At 39.3% G+C, this 23,321-nt stretch overlaps 1 protein-coding gene across 2 annotated transcripts in view; it reads left to right on the top strand.

Annotated features, from left to right (window-relative positions):
• Nucleotides 1–8,871: 8,871 nt before the first annotated feature.
• Nucleotides 8,872–23,321, top strand: part of LOC125884982 (glycerol kinase-like) — a 28,828-nt gene continuing 14,378 nt past the window's right edge. The window contains exons 1-14 of one of the 2 annotated variants that reach the window (XM_049570324.1): nucleotides 8,872–9,096; nucleotides 13,535–13,608; nucleotides 13,867–13,973; nucleotides 14,070–14,147; nucleotides 14,296–14,375; nucleotides 14,708–14,845; nucleotides 14,945–15,054; nucleotides 17,259–17,325; nucleotides 17,573–17,590; nucleotides 19,372–19,407; nucleotides 19,530–19,597; nucleotides 19,713–19,755; nucleotides 20,561–20,641; nucleotides 20,745–20,823. In XM_049570324.1, the coding sequence (XP_049426281.1) occupies nucleotides 9,004–9,096; nucleotides 13,535–13,608; nucleotides 13,867–13,973; nucleotides 14,070–14,147; nucleotides 14,296–14,375; nucleotides 14,708–14,845; nucleotides 14,945–15,054; nucleotides 17,259–17,325; nucleotides 17,573–17,590; nucleotides 19,372–19,407; nucleotides 19,530–19,597; nucleotides 19,713–19,755; nucleotides 20,561–20,641; nucleotides 20,745–20,823 (1,072 nt within the window). In that variant the 5' untranslated portion in view covers nucleotides 8,872–9,003. The remainder of the gene's footprint in view (nucleotides 9,097–13,534; nucleotides 13,609–13,866; nucleotides 13,974–14,069; nucleotides 14,148–14,295; nucleotides 14,376–14,707; nucleotides 14,846–14,944; nucleotides 15,055–17,258; nucleotides 17,326–17,572; nucleotides 17,591–19,371; nucleotides 19,408–19,529; nucleotides 19,598–19,712; nucleotides 19,756–20,560; nucleotides 20,642–20,744; nucleotides 20,824–23,321) is intronic. The other variant, XM_049570325.1, reaches the window with a different exon arrangement.

Here is a 23,321-nt window from a genome sequence, read left to right as displayed (position 1 = left end):
TAGACAGCATGATTAATGCACAGGTGTGCCTTAGGCTGGCCACAATAAAAGGCCACTCTAAAATGTTCAGTTTTATCACACAGCACAATGCCACAGATGTCGCAAGTTTTGAGGGAGCATGCAATTGGCATGCTGACTGCAGGAATGTCCACCAGAGTTGTTGCCCGTCAATTGAATGTTCATTTCTCTACCATAAGCCGTCTCCAAAGGCGTTTCAGACATTTTGGCAGTACATCCAACCGGTCTCACAACCGCAGACCACGTGTAACCACACCAGCCCAGGACCTCCACATCCAACATGTTCACCTCCAAGATCATCTGAGACCAGCCACCCGGACAGCTACTGCAATAATCGGTTTGCATAACCAAAGAATTTCTGCACCAACTGTTAGAAACCGTCTCAGGGAAGCTCATCTGCATGCTCGTTGTCCTCATCGGGGTCTCGACCTGACTGCAGTTCGTCGTCGTAACCGCATTGAGTGGGCAAATGCTCACATTCGATGGTGTCTGGCACGTTGGAGAGTTGTTCTCTTCACGGATGAATCCTAGTTTTCACTGTTCAGGGCAGAGGGCAGACAACATGTGTGGTGTCGTGTGAGTGAGCGGTTTGCTGATGTCAATGTTGCGGATCGAGTGGCCCATGGTGGCGGTGGGGTTATGGTATGTTATGGACAACGAACACAGGTACATTTTATTGATGGCATTTTGAATGCACAGAGATACCATGACGAGATCCTGAGGCCCATTGTTGCGCCATTCATCCACGACCATCACCTCATGTTGCAGCATGATAATGCACGGCCCCATGTTGCAAGGATCTGTACACAATTCCTGGAAGCTGAAAACATCCCAGTTCTTGCATGGCCAGCATACTCACTGGACATGTCACCCACTGAGCATGTTTGGGATGCTCTGGATCGGCCTATACGACAGCATGTTCCAGTTCCTGCCAATATCCAGCAACTTCGCACAGCCATTGAAGAGGAGTGGACCAACATTCCACAGGCCACAATCAACAACCTGATCAACTCTATGCGAAGGAGATGTGTTGCACTGCATGAGGCAAATGGTGGTCACACCAGATACTGACTGGTTTTCTGACCCCCCCAGATCCCCCCAATAAAGCAAAACTGCACATTTCAGAGTGGCCTTTTATTGTGGCCAGCCTAAGGCACACCTGTGCAATAATCATGCTGTCTAATCAGCATCTTGATATGCCACACCTGTGAGGTGGGATGAATTATCTCGGCAAAGGAGAAGTGCTCACTAACACAGATTTAGACAGATTTGTGAACAATATTTGTGAGAAATGGTCTTTTGTGTATATAGAAAATGTTTTAGATCTTTGAGTTCAGCTCATGAAAAATGGGAGCAAAAACAAAAGTGTTGCGTTTATATTTTTGTTCAGTGTAGTAGGAATTGTTGGAAAAGTGGTAAGGGGCTTAATTTGCATCCACCTTATTCCTAGCCCTCATGATCCCTTGTGTGAATTATGGGCATGACTTCCGGTGCAGAACCGGAATTGTCGTTTTCCAATGGTAATAATGCGCTAATGGTATGCTAATCCTCTTTCTTGGAGGGAGCAATTGGGAAATAAAACATGTGGAACACATCACCTGGTACATCTCTGATGAAATAACATATTACCTCTGTCGTCTCTGACAGCCATCTCAAAGCACTGGGCATCTTCCTTTTAATGATTAGCTTGCCATCCTATGTTAACGTGTTGTCAAATTTGAGTTTAAACTCTCACAGTAAACATCGACTGAGACTCAAACTGACAAACTGGTTCACTGAACATTTAACATGATACTGTATTAATTTTAGCTCCATGTAAAGTGAATACACAGGATTTTTCCCAGCTAATGCTCCACTCATCTGCCTTAACGACGCAGTTCAGACATTGAACAACATTGTTTTGTGTGCACCCATGTTGCTGTTGAAGCCAAATATTTATCTTAATCTGGTTGGCAGTAATGTTAGAGAAGTGGACAGTGCAAAAGGTACCAGAGCTCCTTGGGGACATTTTAAAAAATGCTAATTTCATATTATTAAATATCTGTTAAAACAAAGCAGTGTTTGCTATATTAAAGGTGAATTACTCAAGAAAAGACCCGCAGCTGGTGGTTAGCCATCAAGAATAGTCACTGGAACAAAAAAAAAAAAAAAAAAAACAGTCAATAGTTTGTTACCACTTCCTCTCTGTCCAGAAGTTGTACCCATTTTTTTTGGATTTAACAGTTTTTATTGATCATGTTGCACATCATTTACAAATGCACACAGTAGCCATTGTGCAATTTCAGAGTGCATTCAACAAAATGAAATAAGCCAGGGGGTCATGACACAGAAAAGATTTTTAAAAAAAAGAAAGAAAGAAAGAAAGAAAGAAAGAAAGAAAGAAAGAAAGAAAGAAAGAAAATAGAAAATAAAAGGAAAAACAAGTATTCAAGGCATATTCAGACTAAAGTCCAGCAGTCACTCCAAGCATCAGATCAAGCATCATCTCACAATCCATTACCACATAAACTGTAATCAAATACAGATTTTAAGTTTGACACAAACATTAATTGTTTGTAAGGCCTTATTATTGGTAGAGGATTTAATAGATTCTAAGTACTGTTAAAACTCTTTGTAAAAAACAGTGAACAGGGGTCTTCTATCTAAAAATTTGCACTTGTGTATATGAAATTTGGTTAGAATGATCAGTAGATTTATCAAATACGCCTTTTCATGCAATTTCCTATCATTGGGGTAAAAACCAAATAAAACATGCTCATACAATAATACAAAGTCCTTGTAAACCATGTCATTTATAAATTTAACAACGTCTTTCCATAATTTACTAGAGAAATGACATTTCCAAAACAGATGAGACACAGTTTCTGGATGGACTGCACACAGAGAACAATTTATATTTAGATATGGTTTAAACTTTTTGAGAAAATGTTTAACTGGATACATTTTGTGCAAAATTTTAAAAGAAATCTCCTTAATCTTATTAGTAATTAAATATTTATGGGGCAATGCCCACACTTTAAGCCAAGGAATGTTACTGACAAAATTACTCCAATAAGTAATGACATAAGGTTTTGTAACAATTTCATTCTGAAATAGAGACCGAATGGCTTTGTTATTATTCTTATGCGTTGTTGAAAAACACACTTTACCACATGGAGCATCATCAAGGTTAACTAAAGAGACATCACTTGGGAATGAGCCTCTGCACAGAGTCACCGAGCCATGTGGGATAGCCCCCATTACCAGAGCAAATTCCTTCGCTGTGACAGGGAAATCATAATACGTAGTAAATTCATCATGACTCATAAGACTACCTTCAGTGTTAATCAGCTGACTTACCAAAAAAATACTTTTGTCAAACCAGTTCTTTAGAAAAAAACTCTTCTTTTTACACAGAATGTCTCCATTATTCCATATATAATAACGCTGTGGTGAGAAGTTATGCTTGTAGATTAAGTTCCATGCCAGTAAAACCTGCTTGTGAAAATTGGACAGTTTAACAGGTATCTTGTTTATCTTATAACTGCAAACTAAAAGGAACGGGAGACCTCCAATTTGGTCAAAAACAAATTTGGGGATAAAGTTCCACATGGAGGACTCATTTTTCAGAAAATGTTTTAACCAGTTGAACACGCTTAAACACGTTATTCAATGTGGAGAAATCCAGAAAGTCAAGGCCACCATTTTTACAAGAATTAACAACAACAGATTTTCTGATATAATGAACACGGTTCTTCCACAAAAACTTAAACAGCATTTGATCAATTCTCTTGGTAGTTCTATTATCAAGATATAGCGAGGATGCAACATAAATAAGTCGTGAAATACCTTCAACTTTTGATAGGAGGACACAACCTTTTAAGGACAAGTCTCGTTGTAACCAACGATTGAATTTGCCTTCAGCCTTTTTAATCATTGGATTAAAATTGAGATCACCTCTTTCTTGATGGTTTTTGGTTACAACAATACCTAGATAGTTTACCTTTTCCTTGACAGGGATACTATTAATAGAGGATACAGCACACTCTTTTAACGCAAACAATTCACATTTCTTTAAATTCAAACAAAGTCCTGAGGCTTTTGAAAATATTTCAGTACACTTAATCGCTGTATCTACCTGTAGAGAGTTTTTCAAAAATAAAGCCATATCATCTGCCAGCTGGCTTAATAAGATGTTCCTACCCGCAACAGATATACCTTCTAGGTCACTCAAAAAACTTGTGCAACAATGAGAAAGAGATAAACAGATACCGGGCAGCCCTGCCGTATTCGACGTTCAAGACAAAATCTTTGAGTAGTACCACCTGTTAACTTCACAGAGCTGTTTCCTTTTGCATAGAGGGTTTTAAAAGCATTGCAAAAATATGTACCAAAACCAAATTTCAGTATCAAAGGCCTTGTAAAAAAAAAAAAAAAATCGAGAAAAAGTATAAAACTATCCTCAGTTATCAGATTAGAGTAATCAATAAGATCAAAGACCAGCCTTATGTTGTTAGAAATGTGCCTGTTACTTATAAATCCTGATTGATTATCGTCTATGATTGTGTCTAAGACTTTTTTAAACCTCATGGCAAATACAATGGCAAAAAGTTTGTAATCGTTGTTGAGTAGACTAGTAGGTCTCCAGTTATCAATCAAAAGAACATCTTTTTTTGGTTTAGGTATAAGACAGATGACACCTTGTGTCATGCTACTGGGAAGTGTAGAATTAGTAATACTCTCTGAAAAAACTTTATGTAGGAATGGTGCAAGCAACTCCGAAAATGACTTATAAAATTCAGCGCTGATTCCATCGTTACCAGGTGACTTGTTAACTTTTAAATGTTTTATGGCATCTACAACTTCTTGTAAAGTGACTGGGGAGTCACACACCAACTTATCTTCAGGGCTAATTGTATTCAATCCATCCAAATGCCTAGAAAATGCAGACATATTATCTACATTGAACTTAGATTTGTATAATGAAGAATAGTAATTATAATAGAACTTAGAAATGTCCTTCCTGTTATCAGTAACAGTTCCCTCAACATTCAGCTGGAGAATAGAATTGTACTTTGCTTGTGACTTTTCTAAATTAAAAAAATAGGCAGACATCTGCTCGCCATGCTCCAACCACCTTTGTCTGGACCTTATGAAGGCACCCTCCACTTTTATTTTGTGCATGTCATCTAATTTACCTTGTAATTCGGCCAACTTTAATCTCTCTTCTTCAGACAGATTTTCTGGAGAGACATTAGCAAGAGCTGTAACTTCGGAGACAACTTTCTCTTCTAAGGCTCTCCTAGATTTAACTAAAATGCTGCCATATTTCCTCAAATATTTTCCAATCTCAAATTTGAGTAACTAGCCGTTGATACCAAAATTCCCTTCCCTTTGAGCTTTGTCCCAGTAGAGAGTAATTAGCCTTTTAAGCTCCAGTTTAACACAACTATGACTCAGTAGAGAACTATTCATTTTCCAGTAAGAGAGACTTTTCAAACAACTCCCACCAGGCAAAAAATTAACATTAATAGTAACAGCTCTGTAATCAGTTAACGGTGTTGATAAAATATCAACTGTAATACTGTTTTTGTCTAAGGATTTTGAAACAAGCCAGAAATCTAAGCTCGACCGTCTGGAGCCATCTTTATTACTCCAGGTGTAAATCTTGCCATCTGGAAATTTCTCCCTCCATATATCAGTCAAATCAAACTTGCTCATTAAAAACTTTAAAGTTGAATTTGAATTTGAGTGATGACCTGGAGGCCACCTATCGTTAACCTCATCCATAACGACATTAAAATCTCCTCCTATCAAAAAGTATACATCAGGAAATTTCGACAACCAATGTGTAAGCCTGCACTCTAAAGAATCAAGTAGCTGATCGTTGTCCTGCTTAGAACTGAAGCCGTAGATATTGCCAACAATTAAAACTATGTTGTTAACCTTTAAAACCAAACAAACAAAGTGGCCAGTAGCATCACAGTCTAGTACAAAATATCTCCTCTAAAACTATTTCTTAAACAAGATACCCCTGCCGAATGTTCAGTACCATGAGATAGCCAAATATCATTTCCCCATTGTGATCTCCAGAAGTTACAGTCATTTACGAGTGAGTGTGCCTCTTGAAAAAATACAAAATCAGTTTTCTGCTGCTTGGTAAATAAAAATAAAGCCTTTCGTTTTACAATGTTTCTTAACCCCCTGGCGTTTAAAGAAATGATAGATAAAGACATGAACAAGAAAAAGAAAGAAATTTTTAAAAAATGTACAAGAGTAGCTTATATATAAGCTTAACCTGTTTTAGCTGTATATAGAAAAAAACTTAACTCTAGGTAAATAGGTCTGTAGAAAGTGCAGCACCATTTGTTATCAAAATATGTGAAAAGAAATTTCACTTTGAAAAAATGTCAGATGTATCAAATAAATCTTCCAAAGGAAATAAAGACCCCTTGTTGCTATAACAAAGCAAAATATACATGAACTAAAGTGACTGGGCCTAATATTAACTAAAGGCCACATAAGTGGTGTATTTACACCCATAACGAGTCACAAACAACAACATTGACCCGCAAAAATTATCATTCTAACATACCAGGTAAGTGGTTATGATAATCAGCACAAGTCAGTTAAGGATAATCTCGCCTTCTCCTTCTATGAAAGCTCTGGCTCCAGCGAAAAACGTCGTCTTCCTCGCGGCGCGAGCCCTCTGAACCTCCGGCCACAGCCTCTGCCTCCTCTCTCGGTCTCCTCTGGAGAAGTCCTCCTTGAACTGCAAGCCTCGCTCCTTCAGACAGAAAGAGTTTTTCGCCGCCTTCCATACCACATCCCTGCAGACGCGCGAGGTGAACTGGAGTATGATGCCCCTGGGTCTGGTGTCCTCATCTGAGTGGCGCTTCTTCCCCAGGCGATGAACAGTGTCGATGGCATCCACGAGCCTGTCTTTCATGGCAGGGAGGATAGCTTGGCACGTTTTGGTAACTTCAAGGCGGACGCTCTTCTGCTGGACGGACTCGGGGACCCCCATTAGCTTTAGGTTCCAGCGCCTTGTGTAGGTCTCGAGCTCATCCACTCTTCTCTGCATGAGCTTAACTGGCTGCTCCACCGTAGTAACACGCTGCTCAAGAGTAGTTATCTTCGCGGTAACCGCTTTCAGGTCGACGACCACACTATCCACCTTGCTATTCAACCCGAAGATTTTCTCCTCAATCATGTCGGATCGGTTGTTGATGAGTTTCAATATGTCGTCAAGTTGAGCGGTTATATCTCTGGTCACAGAGAAGCTGACAGCTTCCTGAGGCTTTTTCTTCACCGCTGGAGAGTCACTTGGTGAAAAAGGGAGCTGCGGGAAGTCATCATCAGAAAAAAATCGAGCCTTCCATGTCACCCGCTTCTGCCGTGTAGTCATGCCCGCCGCTACCTAGTGCAGCTAGCGCCTGTGCTGAGCTAGCTCCCCTTTCACTGTGTGTAGAGTCCATGCGGTCCCGTTTCTTGCCCATTGTAGCTCAGAAAATGTCACCAAGTGTTAACTTACTTCTTCCAAACAAAGAGTCGATAAATTAGTGGAATGGAAAACTTTTCACTAGTCTTTGTTAAAGTTTGGTGCACAACGTCGCGAAAAGCGCCTGTTTAGGCCGCCATCTTGAACGCCCCCCTGGATAAATTCATGCTGCATACTACATGTATGACAAGTACTGAGCACCATGTGTGTATGATATTACAATATGTTACATGCAGTCATCAATCAATCCCTAAAGTAGCAACAGTAGTAAAGGCTGAGGGTGTTGCAAAACAATGAGCCTTAGCGTTTGACAGTTTGCGCTCCTCGGGTGATTTTTGCGTCATTATTACGAAAATGTGACAAAACATAAACAACATCGACACGTATTGATCCGTGCTAAGATCATTACCGATGGTTTTCTTTACGCTGAACGTCTTCCCATATGGTCTAGCGTTAGGATTCTTGGTTTTCACCCAGGCGGCCCGGGTTTATCTCCCGGTATGGGAAGTCCTACTTTTTTTTTAAATGTTCGGTGATTCTTGAACATGACAATGAGTTCACTGTACTCCAATGGCCCCACAGTCACCAGATCTCAATCCAATAGAGCACTCTTGGGATGTGGTGGAACGGGAGTTGCACATCATGGATGTGCAGCCTACATATCTGCAGCAACTGTGTGATGCAGTCATGTCAATATGGACCAACATCTCTGATGAATGTTTCCAGCACCGTCTTAAATCTGTCATGAATAATTAAGGCAGTTCTCTGCTATTTCTCCCATAGAACACAACATGTTTATTAGTGCCTATTTTCCTATTTATAAAGTCTTGCATATCTGTCCACAATAAATGTGAATGATCACATTGAAAGAACAAATTAAATATTGGTTCTCTTTCTGAATTACAAAACGCACATGTATTATCTGCATTAAGCTTAAATCTTTCCAGCACTTCTTTAGCTGGGCAAATTCGATGTAACATAAATAAATAAAGATAAACGATAAAGGATACCTTTCACTTTATTATTGATATAATATTTGCTTAAAATAGAGCGAGCCTTTTTCAAACGTAAATCACCCATGATGGAAGACTAAAATTACTTTGCTGCAACAGGTGTAACACGGTATTTCTGATATGCCTGTTTCTACATGGTTTATGTAGAATATTTCCAATAAAAATATGCCCAAAATATGCAAATACTGTCCACTTCCGTAATATCACGATTCTTTAACAATAGTAAATAAATAAATAAATAAATAAATAAATAAATAAATAATAGCAGATTGTTTTGGAGTAACTAGTACCTTCACTTTCTGAAGAAATTCTGCATATTTTGGTTGCAATCACCCGACTAGTTGCGTCATCACTGGGCGCGGGGACCCACTGTACGTGACGTCAGAACCTCACGACTGACCCACCAACCGTCGTTGGTTTAGCTTGAGCCGCTTTGCCGGTGCAGGTAATCGGTTCCCCCTCCAGTTCGGTGCCAAAGCTCCGGGGGTGCCCATGAACGGCACCATGGCCGCATCCTCACACCGGATAATGTTGGGGCCGCTGGTTGCTTCCATCGACCAGGGCACGAGCTCCACTCGGTTTTTGGTAAGACAAACCGGAGCAGCGGGAGCTAGCTGTGTTATAATTAATGTTTGGCTCATAAACGTCTCAAAGCCGGCGGTGTCCTTGAGTTTATATTACAGCTATTCTGCTCATAATTTAGCCTGCAGTCTTGGAACCACAGTGACTATTTGTTACTGGAGTTTGTTGTCGTTTAACGTCACCAAATTAGCTGTGTTTTGGTTAAAAATGCTGATAATTAGCTAATAGGTCCAGTAATGCTACTACCATTCATTTAAGTGCTCCCTTTAAGCCCCTTAAAGCAGGGATATGTGTCAGACTCTCCTTCTGGTTGTAGCCTTAAGTGCTCTCTCCACTTAGACATTAAAGGTACTTGAGTATTTCTATTTAATGCTGCTTTATACTTCTACTCCACTACCTTATGTAGGCAAATCACTGTTCACACCACATTTATTTGACAGTTTCACATGGGCTACTTTTCAGATTTAGATGATTTATACAAGATCTAAATCAAGAAATATATTATGATGCATTATTATGATTTCAGCTACCCAACAGTATATAAAGTAGTTAAAAATAGCTTCACCTGTATGAGCAGCAACACTTAAGTGATGTACACATTAATGCATCACATTATAATTAAGTGATTTAGATATAAATAAACGTTTATACTTGCCATAAAACTTCAATAGCCCAGGCATCTATATGCTTAAATCACTGAAGTCAACAGGCCGATATTTGGGACAGGTGTCCATATGAGATAAGGCTTTAATTACTTTCACACAAAACTGTTGCTCAGTAAACATGTAACAGATATACAATCAATTTGTTTATCTAAACCACTTACTTGTATAAAAACAAAGCTTTGGATAACCTATCATTAATGAATCATGCATTTGATCTAGTTCTGACAGACAGTGCATCAGAGAGAGAGGGCGTTATGCTACTTGCTACTTTAAAGGTCCAATGTGTGAGATTTAGTGGCATCTATTGGCAGAAATTGTAAATACTAGCCTGTTCATGGCTGTATTTTCATTAGTGTATAATGAATGAGCTGTTTATGTCTATGTAAGAGCTGTGTTCAGAATCACATACTTTTAGTAGGTGCTGTTGCATGCAGTGTGCACACAATCGCGACATACTACTTCATCATAACATTGTACCCTGAACTTTGACCCTCTGCTTATATATCCATAATCTGGAGATAAAACAAAGCACCAAGCTCACCAGAGATAGCTCTGCTGTTGTTACAGTCCAATGTATGTCATTTTAACTTTAAAGTTATAACTGCATACATTTTGAATTCTAGAACATTATGTTCATGACAGTAAAATTAACCTACATATGCACGTCATCTTTATGATTATTTTGTTCACTTAAAAACTTCCTACTCCCATTTTTTATTTATTTCTGACTCTGCGGTGGTTCCAAAAAGAGGAGCAGCTTCAGTAGTGTGAAATAAATTGTGGCGTCCTGAATGTTTCATGAACTCACACTCAGAGGGAACTCATTCAGCGGCTCCTCTGGCAGCAGCACAGCGTCTCTTCCTCTCCTCTCTCACCATGCGCACACAGGACTCTGTGTTGTCATGTGATTTTGTCATAAAGCTTTGGTAATATAAACCTACATGATGCTCGCGGCTCGACAAAAAACTACATATATGTGAATGTGCGATAGTTTTGTTAACATAGCAGCCTGTCACTGGTTACAGCGTGATGATTAGAGGAGGAATGGCAAAGCATAAAGGTCCCTGTTGACATATATACATATATATATATATATATATATATATATATATATATATACAGTACAGGCCAAAAGTTTGGACACACCTTCTCATTCAATGAGTTTTCTTTATTTTCATGACTATTTACATTGTAGATTCTAACTGAAGGCATCAAAACTATGAATGAACACATGTGGAGTTATGTACTTAACAAAAAAAGGTGAAATAACTGAAAACATGTTTTATATTCTAGTTTCTTCAAAATAGCCACCCTTTGCTCTGATTACTGCTTTGCACACTCTTGGCATTCTCTCGATGAGCTTCAAGAGGTAGTCACCTGAAATGGTTTCCACTTCACAGGTGTGCCTTATCAGGGTTAATTAGTGGAATTTCTTGCTTTATCAATGGGGTTGGGACCATCAGTTGTGTTGTGCAGAAGTCAGGTTAATACACAGCTGACAGCCCTATTGGACAACTGTTAAAATTCATATTATGGCAAGAACCAATCAGCTAACTAAAGAAAAACGAGTGGCCATCATTACTTTAAGAAATGAAGGTCAGTCAGTCCGGAAAATTGCAAAAACTTTAAATGTGTCCCCAAGTGGAGTCGCAAAAACCATCAAGCGCTACGAAACTGGCACACATGAGGACCGAGCCAGGAAAGGAAGACCAAGAGTCACCTCTGCTTCTGAGGATAAGTTCATCCGAGTCACCAGCCTCAGAAATCGCAAGTTAACAGCAGCTCAGATCAGAGACCAGATGAATGCCACACAGAGTTCTAGCAGAAGACCCATCTCTAGAACAACTGTTGAGAGGAGACTGCGCGAATCAGGCCTTCATGGTCAAATAGCTGCTAGGAAACCACTGCTAAGGAGAGGCAACAAGCAGAAGAGATTTGTTTGGGCCAAGAAACACAAGGAATGGACATTAGACAAGTGGAAATCTGTGCTTTGGTCTGATGAGTCCAAATTTGACATCTTTGGTTCCAACCGCCGTGTCTTTGTGAGACGCAGAAAAGGTGAACGGATGGATTCCACATGCCTGGTTCCCACTGTGAAGCATGGAGGAGGAGGTGTGATGGTGTGGGGGTGTTTTGCTGGTGACACTGTTGGGGATTTATTCAAAATTGAAGGCACACTGAACCAGCATGGCTACCACAGCATCCTGCAGCGACATGCCATCCCATCCGGTTTGCGTTTAGTTGGACGATCATTTATTTTTCAACAGGACAATGACCCCAAACACACCTCCAGGCTGTGTCAGGGCTATTTGACCAAGAAGGAGAGTGATGGAGTGCTGCGGCAGATCACCTGGCCTCCACAGTCACCGGACCTGAACCCAATCGAGATGGTTTGGGGTGAGCTGGACCGCAGAGTGAAGGCAAAGGGGCCAACAAGTGCTAAACACCTCTGGGAACTCCTTCAAGACTGTTGGAAAACCATTTCAGGTGACTACCTCTTGAAGCTCATCGAGAGAATGCCAAGAGTGTGCAAAGCAGTAATCAGAGCAAAGGGTGGCTATTTTGAAGAAACTAGAATATAAAACATGTTTTCAGTTATTTCACCTTTTTTTGTTAAGTACATAACTCCACATGTGTTCATTCATAGTTTTGATGCCTTCAGTGAGAATCTACAATGTAAATAGTCATGAAAATAAAGAAAACTCATTGAATGAGAAGGTGTGTCCAAACTTTTGGCCTGTACTGTATATATATATAGAGAGAGAGAGAGAGAGAGAGAGAGAGAGAGAGAGAGAGATCACAGGGTACATTTTTTTGAATCTGAATTGCTGAATCTCACTCCGAGTTACTGTTGTTGTTTACAAGCTAAAGAAATGAGAGATCATTTTTGTTTAGCTTTTACTGAATATTTGAGGGCAAACTGTATGGGTATTGGATAAGTGGATGAAGTGATAATAATGGAATTACTTTTAACTTAATTGAAGAACGAAAGTGTCTTTTGTTTTTGTTTTCTAACTCATGGACCAGATGGGCCAGATGTTTTGATTTACCTACTGGGTGTGGCTGATAGTTGAGAGCCAAGAGTTTTTAATTGGCATGAGTCATCTCATACTGCAGGAGAAGTCAAACAAAACACGTGGCCACAGATCTCTAGACTTCACCTTAAAATATGGGGTGAACTTTGTAGATGGAAAGGTTCCAATTTGAGTTTTTAAATCACAGTTTATTAGATGTTATTATCCTAATGTTTAAAACAGAAACTATGACTTCTCATTTGAGTTTAGTAAATGCCACTTGACATGTGCAGAGGTATTTTTGGCTGTGATAATTGTGCTGTGAGGAGGTGATACTAGACTGGTTATGCAGAGTTACACTAACAGTGTGTGCAAAAAGTTGCCACAAAACTGCAGAGTGAAAACACTGCAGTAGAAAATGAAGTATCCCATTACTTTGTTTAAATAACTGTACAGTTTGTATACACAATTATTGAAGGTGTGTCTTAAAATACACCACATGAGGCACGTTCTTCCTGGTGCCAGAGGTTGTGAATCAACTAACCACTGTTCAATTTATACTTGAAAGGCCTGCAGTCTAGAAAATAGGTTTAGGATTCAAAGGTTGGATTCTTTGCCTACTGGGGAAATTAAGAAATCCTGGATACATCACCAAAAAGGAGGCTTTTAGCAGAGTTAGACTGTCTGCATGCTCTGTCATCTTCTTCTGGATGAATAAAGAATAAAGTGATGTGTTGTTGACTTTATTTTCTCTCTTTGAAGGTGTTTAATTCAAAAACTGCAGAGCTCCTCAGTCATCATCAGGTGGAAATCAAACAGAGCTTCCCCAAAGAAGGGTAAGACACATCCAATACAGCTCCTAAAAGATGCACACACAGTGGGTCTCATTCATGAAATGTTAGTCAGTCTGTGAGTGATCTGCGCATAAAAAACCTTGGTGCAGATTCTGTTACGAAAACTAACTACGAAATTACGAAAAGATTGGAGCTAACATATTCATGAATGCTGAAATACAAATTCGTTCTGCTCGTGTTTCATGAATGAGACAAAATGTGTAGATCTTAATTGTTGTGGTTCTTCGTCCTAATTTTCAGATGGGTGGAGGAAGACCCCAAAGAAATCCTGCAGTCGGTGTACGAGTGCATGGAACGGACGTGTGAAAAACTCACCCAGCTCAACATAGACATCTCGAACATTAAAGGTATTCACACATGGGGCTTTAGGCTGCCATCTGCTCTCCTGAAGCAGGTTTTATTTATGTTGAAGAGGTGTTAACATGTTGGTTGAATCCGTCTAGCTATTGGAGTGACCAACCAAAGAGAGACCACACTTGTTTGGGACAAAGAGACGGGGGAGCCCCTCTACAATGCAATCGGTAAAGTTGTTGTGTTTCCTTCATTATTTATACTTCATTTTCATTTATCCTTGTACAGATTTGACATGGTTTACATGTGTATGTAGACACAATGGAACAGCAGATAGAGTTGTTGTAATTGACTGATCTTTGGTCCCTGTTTGTACAGTTTGGCTGGACCTGCGGACTCAGTCAACAGTTGAACGTCTAATTAACAAGACCCCAGGAAGGAATAAGAACCACTTAAAGGTGAACTCCTTCTGTTCTCTGTTGCATCATGACCTGCACACCTAGCAGGTTTTTATTGCTCGTCGTATTGCATGTTTTTTATTTAAGCAATATTGCACCAGAGGGTAATGCGTACGTACCTCGACGTTAAAGCACACCCTTGATTGTAATATTGTGATTATACAGCTATTACCAAGAAACTAAAATTCTTAATCAAAATGTATTCATGTTTAGGGACAGTTAGGTCTCAAAATAAAAAACTTTCAGAAAAAACATCCCGGGGGCTCATTACATCATAAACCTATCAACATGCTTGCATTAATGGAGCTGATTATGTCATTATCATCCTACAGCATAAAACGGGGCTCCCAATCAGCACTTACTTTAGCGCAGTGAAACTACGCTGGCTGATGGACAACGTGGACGAGGTCCACGAAGCCGTTGTGTCTCACCGCGCCATGTTCGGCACTGTGGACTCCTGGCTCATTTGGGTGAGTAACAGTTTGTATGCAGAAGTAGTGACAATCTGGAGCTGACAGAGTTGGTGAAAAACTGACTTTTTGTATGTGTTTTTGATTGCTGTCTGACAGTGTTTGACAGGAGGCAAGACAGGTGGAGTCCACTGCACAGATGTGACCAACGCCAGCAGAACCATGCTGTTTAACATTCACACTATGGACTGGGACCCAGAGCTTTGCAAGTATGACAGCTGCCTTTTGTTGGCCTTCAATTCCACTGTGCTGCCTGCCCTGCTTAAAGCCCAGTTCAGACCAAAGATTCATAACGATGCAGCTACTTGGAATGAGCTGTTCTGCAACATTCTGAAAACCTGCCGGTTCTCACCAATGCAGCTAAATGTGAGGGTGTATCATCTCTATGCAACAACTCTCTGTACTTCAGTTCTGATTTCCAGCTTTTCAGTTTTATCTTGTGGCTGAATATAATTTTTCGCTTCTAAAATATTAATGAGGATAGTGATAGTGAGATACTGGCTACAGTTGCATTTGTAGTAGTGATGAAACAGTGAAAACAGAAACAAAACGAGCATTAGATTGACTGTATTCATAATAAATATATGCATTTGAAGCATTTTAAAGTAAAAATAGACAAGTTTTTGCTTAAAATTATTATGAAGTAAATGCTGATTGCTCTCTGTAGGGGCTATAGAATAATAACACCATCTGCGTTTAGACAGGTTCCCTATAAAGTGCTGCAGGTTTGACCTTTTTTTTTTTTTTTTTTTGTAAGTCAACCCAGAAGTTAGCATCCCCCTGGTTCCTTTGACAAAACTCCAACAGGATTGTTAGAGTTTGAATTATTACAGAAATTAGGCTCTGTTGCAAACACAAGTTTATTGTACTTCAGGGTGTCCGCGGGGTCTTTAAAAGTATTAAAAGTTAATAAATCAAATGTCTGAAAATTAAGGCCCTTAAAAAGTATTAAAAAGTCTTAATTGCGATTTTATGAAGTATTAAATTTTCTTGGCATTCAAGCCTTGACAAAAAGTATCCATGAATGTATAATTTATTTTCTTCCTCGCGACTATTACAAACAACGATGTGTAGGTAGGCACACTCAGACTGCCACTTGGGGCCGTGTGCGTACCTGTGTGACATCAATCAATCAATCAGTCAATCAGTTTTATTTATAAAGCCCAATATCAGAAATCACAATTTGCCTCACAAGGCTTTACAGCATACAACATCCCTCTGTCCTTTGGACCCTCACAGCGGATAAGGAAAAACTCCCCAAAAAAACCCTTTAACGGGAAAAAAAACGGTAGAAACCTCAGGAAGAGCAACTGAGGAGGGATCCCTCTTCCAGGACGACAGACGTGCAATAGATGTTGCACAGAACAGATCAGCATAATAATAAATAAATTAACAGTAATCCGTATGACACAATGAGAGAGAGAAAGAGAGAGATATGCAGGACAGACGGTAATGACAGTAGCTTACAACAACATTAGTGAAAGTAATAATATTATAGTTATAGTTCTGGCTACTGTGGTACAATATGTTGAAAGTAGATATTAATATCCCGCAGTATACATGTGTGACAATAATCATATGTGTATAATAACAGTAGAAGTATGACTAATGACCAATGATGGCAGCATTTGGCAGAACCACGGCAGCAGCACAACCACACACGTAACGCTATCCAGGCACCGCTGCAATACGAGTTATCCTGAGAGACAGTGGAGCACAAAGGCTCCGGAGAAGAAGCCGAGTTAGTGACATCCAGAATGGCCGAGTTAGCAAGATGCAGTAATAGAATACGAGAGAGAGAGAGAGAGAGAGAGAGAGAGAGAGAGAGAGAGAGAGAGAGAGAGAGAAGGAGAGAAGGTGCCCGTTGCATCACGCAACAGCGCATGTCCAGGCGCCAAACAGAGGAGCAAAAGATAATAAAAAATCCATCTCATTTTGTTTGAGTTCTGTTGTATGTTTGTGCTCCATAGATTTAATTTCAAACTACAACTTTTTAGTAAGTTAAAGATGTGTTGCTGCTAACGACAGCTTGAAGTGGCGATGAGGTCTTAAGGTTTTTTTGGAAGGTCTTAAAAAAGTCTTAAAAAGGTATTGAAATTAACCTCAGGATTTCTGCATATACCCTGTACTGACACATCTTGTTCTCTAACTTCACTTTTATGATGTTTTTTAAGCATACTGCAATCAGCAGAAGTAAAAAGCCAATGTAAGGCTATGAAAGAACTACATCAAAGTCCAACAATACCACTTGGAAATGTGGTGATGCTTGGAAATACCACTTTAAACTGAATAATTTCAGAATATCTTTTTATCGCATCATATGATGTTTAGTTTACAGATAAATCATCCAAATAAATAAAACGCATGGAAAGCAGAATTGGCTTAATTATTCATTTCCTCTTATTCCTGTCAGGTATTTTGGTATTCCCATGGAGATTTTGCCCCGAGTGAGGAGTTCCTCAGAAATCTACGGTCTCATGGTAAGCATGCATAAATATAACATCTAGTCTATTTACAATTTCACTACAATGACTGTATATATTAACTGCGTATCCTAATGATTTCATTGTGTCTGGTGTTGTGTTGAAAGAGTGGAATGTCTCCTGCAGCAGGCCACTAATAAGATAATAGTTTGTTGTTTGTTCTAAGTGCATGACGGTTGAAAAATCCTTTTAGGCATTTTTGTTTTTTGTGTGTGTGCCATTGTCTCTCTTCTCTCACTGGTAGAAAATATGTTCTAGCCGGGTAAGTAATACTCGCCATCACTTTTTTCCTCATCATGCAAAGTAGCCTGTCCTGCTTCTCAGTGGCCAAAGTGAATACGCCATCACACAGTGCATTTCCAAGATTCACATGGGGGCTAAACAGCTGTGTGTCACATTACTGAAATTAGACATTTAACACATTTTTACAGGCATTTGGGAGCAAATAGTCAAACTGAAGCTCATCGCTCACTGCTGCTTGGTTGTAACTAACTCATAACTAACATGGCACATTTGCTGTTGTATATATTTGCCACTGATCTTCCTTTATCCCACAACGTGCCCAAAATGTATTTGTATTAGAATAATTATTACCTTTGGCAAAATAAATTCAAAATGTTACCTCGTCTGTTAAAGGTGCTGTTTTTAGTGCACACTAATCTGTGTAAAACATTTGATATAAATCAGAGTCAAGCAGATTTGTAGCTTTGATGTGATATTTGTCTTTTTGTCTTTCTCGTCTGGACTATTAACTATTTAAATTAATGTTAGGAATATGTTCTTATTAACATTAAATCACATCTGAAAAAGAAATACTTTGTTGGTCCTTGAAGTCATGTTGTCACAATACTGGAATTTATAACTCTGATACAATACCTTGAAAAAAAAGTTATTCAATACTTTCTTTTTCTGCCACAGGAAAAAAAAAATGTTACTGAGGTTATACATTTTAAATGTTTTATTAAAAGATAATTATAACAACTTAACTCAAATTTACTAATAAAGCACATTAAAAAACAACTCTCGTCAACCAAAGGGCTGTACAAAAGAAATAAATCCCTGAAAACACATACACGAGAGGTGACATAACTGTCAGGTACACAGCTCATATATTCAGAGACACATGCAGCTACTGGCAGGTACACGCAGAAACTTAATTCCAGATGAATGCTTATGTTGCTCTGTGTCTTCTGGATGTTTCAGTGGCTAATAATGATTGTTGTCAATCACAGACATTAGTGTGTCAAAGACTACATTTACCAGCCTTTGTTCAGTGTTTTTGGACACCGCCAACACGCACACAAACATGAGGGCATGCATGTACGCTCTATTGGAAATGTACTGGATGCTCCCCGTCCCCCATTGCTTGTGTTGTGGCATGCCACTCAGCTGGTTGTTATGGACGCCCACTGCACCATTATTCTCCGCAACGTTCCCAAATCTCTTCACTCTTAGGCACAGTTTTATTTAACTTACTCTGTCTACAGACAGCTAAGGGACACATAGACGGCCTCACGTGTAGGAGTGAAGACATTTCAATGTAAACAGGTTCATACTTGCCCTTAATTTCCCCCTCACTGTTCCAGTTTGGTTCATGTAATAAACTGTGGTAGAATTAAAATCCGTATATTTGTGTTATTTGGCTTCATCTAGTCAAATAACAAGTGATTCCCTTCTGTTTTCAGTGTTCATTGTCAGGTCGAGTAGCTCATAGTGATTAATAATCAAGATGTTTTTACATTGATGACTGATTAAATTGGCAATTTCTGTTGAATAATTGCTATTGATTTGATATTTTAGCTACAAATATGTGTATATAAGTTAAAGGTTATCAGTCTTTATATATTTAATTTAATTCTTAAAAAAAAGCAGATTATTAATTCATTGATATTTAATGCATTTGATATCCTATAGGCCAAAATACTGTGACAACCAAAAATACAACAAATTGCAGAAGAAACAAAACACTTTCAAGATTTTATGTGACTTAAATATTAAAACACCAGTTTACTTATTAAACAAGATTATCTTTTCTCTCAACAGAAATCTGGAGCTCTCTCAGGTATCCCCATTTCAGGGGTATGTTTCTCTCTATTTTTGCTCTCCAACATTGTCTCCACGTACTTTATAATATTGCTGTATAGTATTTCATGAATTTGCAATAGCACCACCTTATTGATTTATGTGTTATTTAAAATCAGTGTCTTGGAGATCAGTCGGCAGCGCTGGTTGGACAGATGTGTTTTCAGGACGGGCAGGCGAAAAATACGTAAGTAGCTTTGGGCTTTTTAGATTTGTAGTTTTTTTATGTACTTCTCTTCAAATGTATGGCTTCGTCTTAGTTAGAAATGAAACTACAGGTTTGATTTTATTATGCGTTTCAGGTATGGAACTGGCTGCTTTCTCCTGCGAAACACAGGACCTAAGGTACCATACTCAAGATGTGTACTTAAATAGTGAGATCCCTGCTCTCTGTGGAGGATGGAAAATGACTTATATCTATAGATAAATGCATACATAAGTGTATAAATGCTTAAAAAATAAATAAATACAGCAATAATAAAGTAAATACAGAAATAAAATAAAAATACAGAAAACAATAAAAAATGCATAAATATATACAGAAATAAATAAATGCATAAATTAATATTTAAGTAAATACAGGGGCATGTAAATAATACAGAAATATAAAATAAAAGAATAAAAAATTACTGAAATATATAAATACATAGGTAAATAAATACAGAAGCAACATTTTTTTACACAAAAAGAAACAATACAATAATTTACAAAATAAATACAGGAATAATGAAATAAATAAGTACAGAAATAAAAAATAAATACAGAAAAAATAAAAGAATAAATAATTGTTGAAATAAATACGGAAATATAAAATGAATACAGACATAAATAAATGCATATATAAATGCTGACATAATTAAATAAAATAATAAATAAATAAATAAATGTATGGAAAAAAGTATGGAAATAAATAAATTGAGCAACGTTTATATATTATGCATGTACCTGTTTATGTATTTATTTATTCATTCTGTTATGTTTATTTATGCATTTCTTTATTCCTGTATTTGTTTATACATTTATTTATTTATGTTTTAAAGTATACATTTATTTATTTTCCTATTCATATATACATTTGTTTATTTATTGATTGATACATAAGCAAAGCGCAAATAGCACTTGTTGCATTTTTCATGTTTCTGTTTTGCAGCCTGTCATGTCCGACCACGGTCTTCTGACCACTGTGGCATACAAACTTGGTCGGGACAAACCTGCCTGCTATGCACTAGAGGTATAGTATCTTAAACACCTGTCATTTCTTTCATGATACACTGTATTATAATCACTGTGTGCTTTAATCTCAAAGCTGATTTTCTTCTGGTGCTTGTTGCCAGGGCTCTGTGGCCATTGCAGGAGCTGTGGTTCGTTGGCTGCAGGACAATCTCGGGATCATCGGGTCGTCTGAGGAGCTCGGTATGTGTTTCTGCAGACAAATCAGATGTGACAAGCAACATACTCATGACTGTGATGTCATTTAATGTAAATCTAATTATCTATAAAGGGACAGTAAATGCAAGCAATAAAAAACGCTGAAACTCTTAGATAGTTATATACCTGTTGGGAAGAGGAGGAGCTAAATATGATCATTGGCAATAATTCATAATTATTAATATTAATTATGGATTATTAAAATATTTGATTAATTAATTAATAACTAATTAATTATTACATAAGCATAAGAATCAAATTAGCCTCACACGGGGCACCAAATGTTGGGAAGAGGAGGAGCTAAATATGATCATTGGCAATAATTCATAATTATTAATATTAATTATGGATTATTAAAATATTTGATTAATTAATTAATAACTAATTAATTATTACATAAGCATAATAATCAAATTAGCTTACAGCGGGGCACCACCGGGAAAACCCGGACCAATGATCAGACGTAAATTCAGTCTCAAAAGTGTTCACTTAGGAAGCTAATTCTAGGGAGATATCAGCAACTATAAGATGAACAGAAGGAGTGGAGCTCAGGCACTGACTTTGTCAACCAGCTTCATCACAGTATACAATGAAAAACCAAAGCAACCTCTCTTTGCAGTATAACAGGGTTTATTCACACTGATGACATTAATTTACAACCAACATCAACATTGCTCTATAAACCCTATCAACTATAAAACATTACCGAATCAACCAGCAAGCATCAAGAAGGGTGTGTGTGTGTGTGTGTGTGTGTGTGTGTGGGGGGGGGGGGTAAATGGTAAATGGACCTGCATTTGTATAGCGCCTTTCTAGTCATCTAGTGACCACTCAAAGCGCTTTTTACACTACGAGTCACGTTCACCCATTCACACACACATTCATACACTGGTGGCCGAGGCTACCATACAAGGTGCCACCTGCTACTCAGTTTTAACACACTCACACACCGATGGAACAGTCATCGGGAGCAATTTGGGGTTCAGTATCTTGCTCAAGGATACTTCGACATGCAGCCTGGAGGAGCCTGGGATCGAACCGCTGATCTTTCGATTGGTGGACGACCCGCTCTACCTCTGAGCCACAGCCGCCCATAGGGGGGTGTGTATGAGAGTGTGGGAGAAAGTGGGTGAGTGAGCGAGAATGTGTGAGTGTGTGTGGTGTGTGTGTGTCTGAGCGAGTGGGTGTGTGAGAGAGAGAGAGGCGTGTGAGCGTAGCAAGATGGCGGCTGTGACGCTGCAAGCTACGTCACGCAATGGCGGCTCGCCAAGAAAGCACACGACTCGAAAAAGGAGGGGAGCCGGTAGAGAGGGAAGTTCAAATTTCTCGGCTCCAAGTGTAGGTTAGTGGAAGAGAGGAAGAGAGAAAGGGAAGCACTCAGCAGTGTGGTCACGCAGGCGGTATTGAGATGCAGTAACCCGTCTGTGTTACGCAGAGACGCGCTCGGCTCAGCTGGTGAGCGGCGTGAATCTGGACATTGAACCAACACAGCCGAAGTACTGATCGATCCCGCGTGCGGGGCGACACAATAGCGGTCCGACGAGGTCGGATCACTACGTATTACAAGCAGACACAAACGGACAGAAGAATAACAGACAGCAGCAACACAGGCAATATTTTTACAATATCAATGCAGCCAAATTCGGACGCGGCGGTCCGTATCAACAAGCCCTTACAAAACTTAAAAAGAAAACACACACTAACTAATATCTGCCCAGAGCTAAAGCCTCTTACTGTTGCAGAAGGTGGAGTGATGTGTTGGTCGTTCCTCGTGCGTCCTTTGTTGCGGCAGAGGTGAAGTGGTTAGCGGCTCACAGCGGCTAACGGGTCCTCGGCGAGGGGGCAAGTCTCTGGCGAGGCGAGTTAATTCCGGCTCGTAGCGGGGAATCACTCGGGGAAAGAAGGGGGTCCTTGTCCTTCTTCTTGAAGCAGGCAGTCCTTGTTATCTACCAAACTTCGCATCCGCGGGCATCCGGGTGAGAGGGTCAATCCGTGGTCTCAGACTGGGCTACTCTGTGTTCCTCGGCGCACAGAGTGAGGGAGAGGAGAGGAGATCAGCTCGACCAGCGAGGGAAATCCGTAGGCCTAAAACGCGTCTAACTGTGCACAGTAATAACTCTTTCTAAAGCGTTCGCCATGTGGGATGAGTTGCTAAGCTTTAGGAACAGTTGTGGATACTTCTGTTGGCTATGAGGATCACAGCCAGAAGCGTTTCCCTCAGGTACGCTTTGTGATGATATACCCCGGCGTGACGTCATCTGTGCGGGGTTGGCCATGGCGGATTTCACCCAATGGGAGCTGTGTATTTCAAGGGACCTCTGCTGGTCAGCTGGGGTGCTGTGTTGGGGGTTGAATCAGCTGATTCACACAGAGAAAGGAGATTCCTTTGTTCTTTTGGGCGCCAACATGTGGTCTCAGGCTTTGATTGTTACATGTGGGCCCAAAAGTTTATGGATAAAGTGTAGGCCTTTGTTAGAAATCCT

The sequence above is a fragment of the Epinephelus fuscoguttatus genome, linkage group LG24, assembly GCF_011397635.1.
Source record: "Epinephelus fuscoguttatus linkage group LG24, E.fuscoguttatus.final_Chr_v1".
Lineage (NCBI taxonomy): Eukaryota > Metazoa > Chordata > Actinopteri > Perciformes > Serranidae > Epinephelus > Epinephelus fuscoguttatus.
Note: the sequence above shows the minus strand (reverse complement) of the source record. Positions and strands in the feature narration are given on the sequence as shown.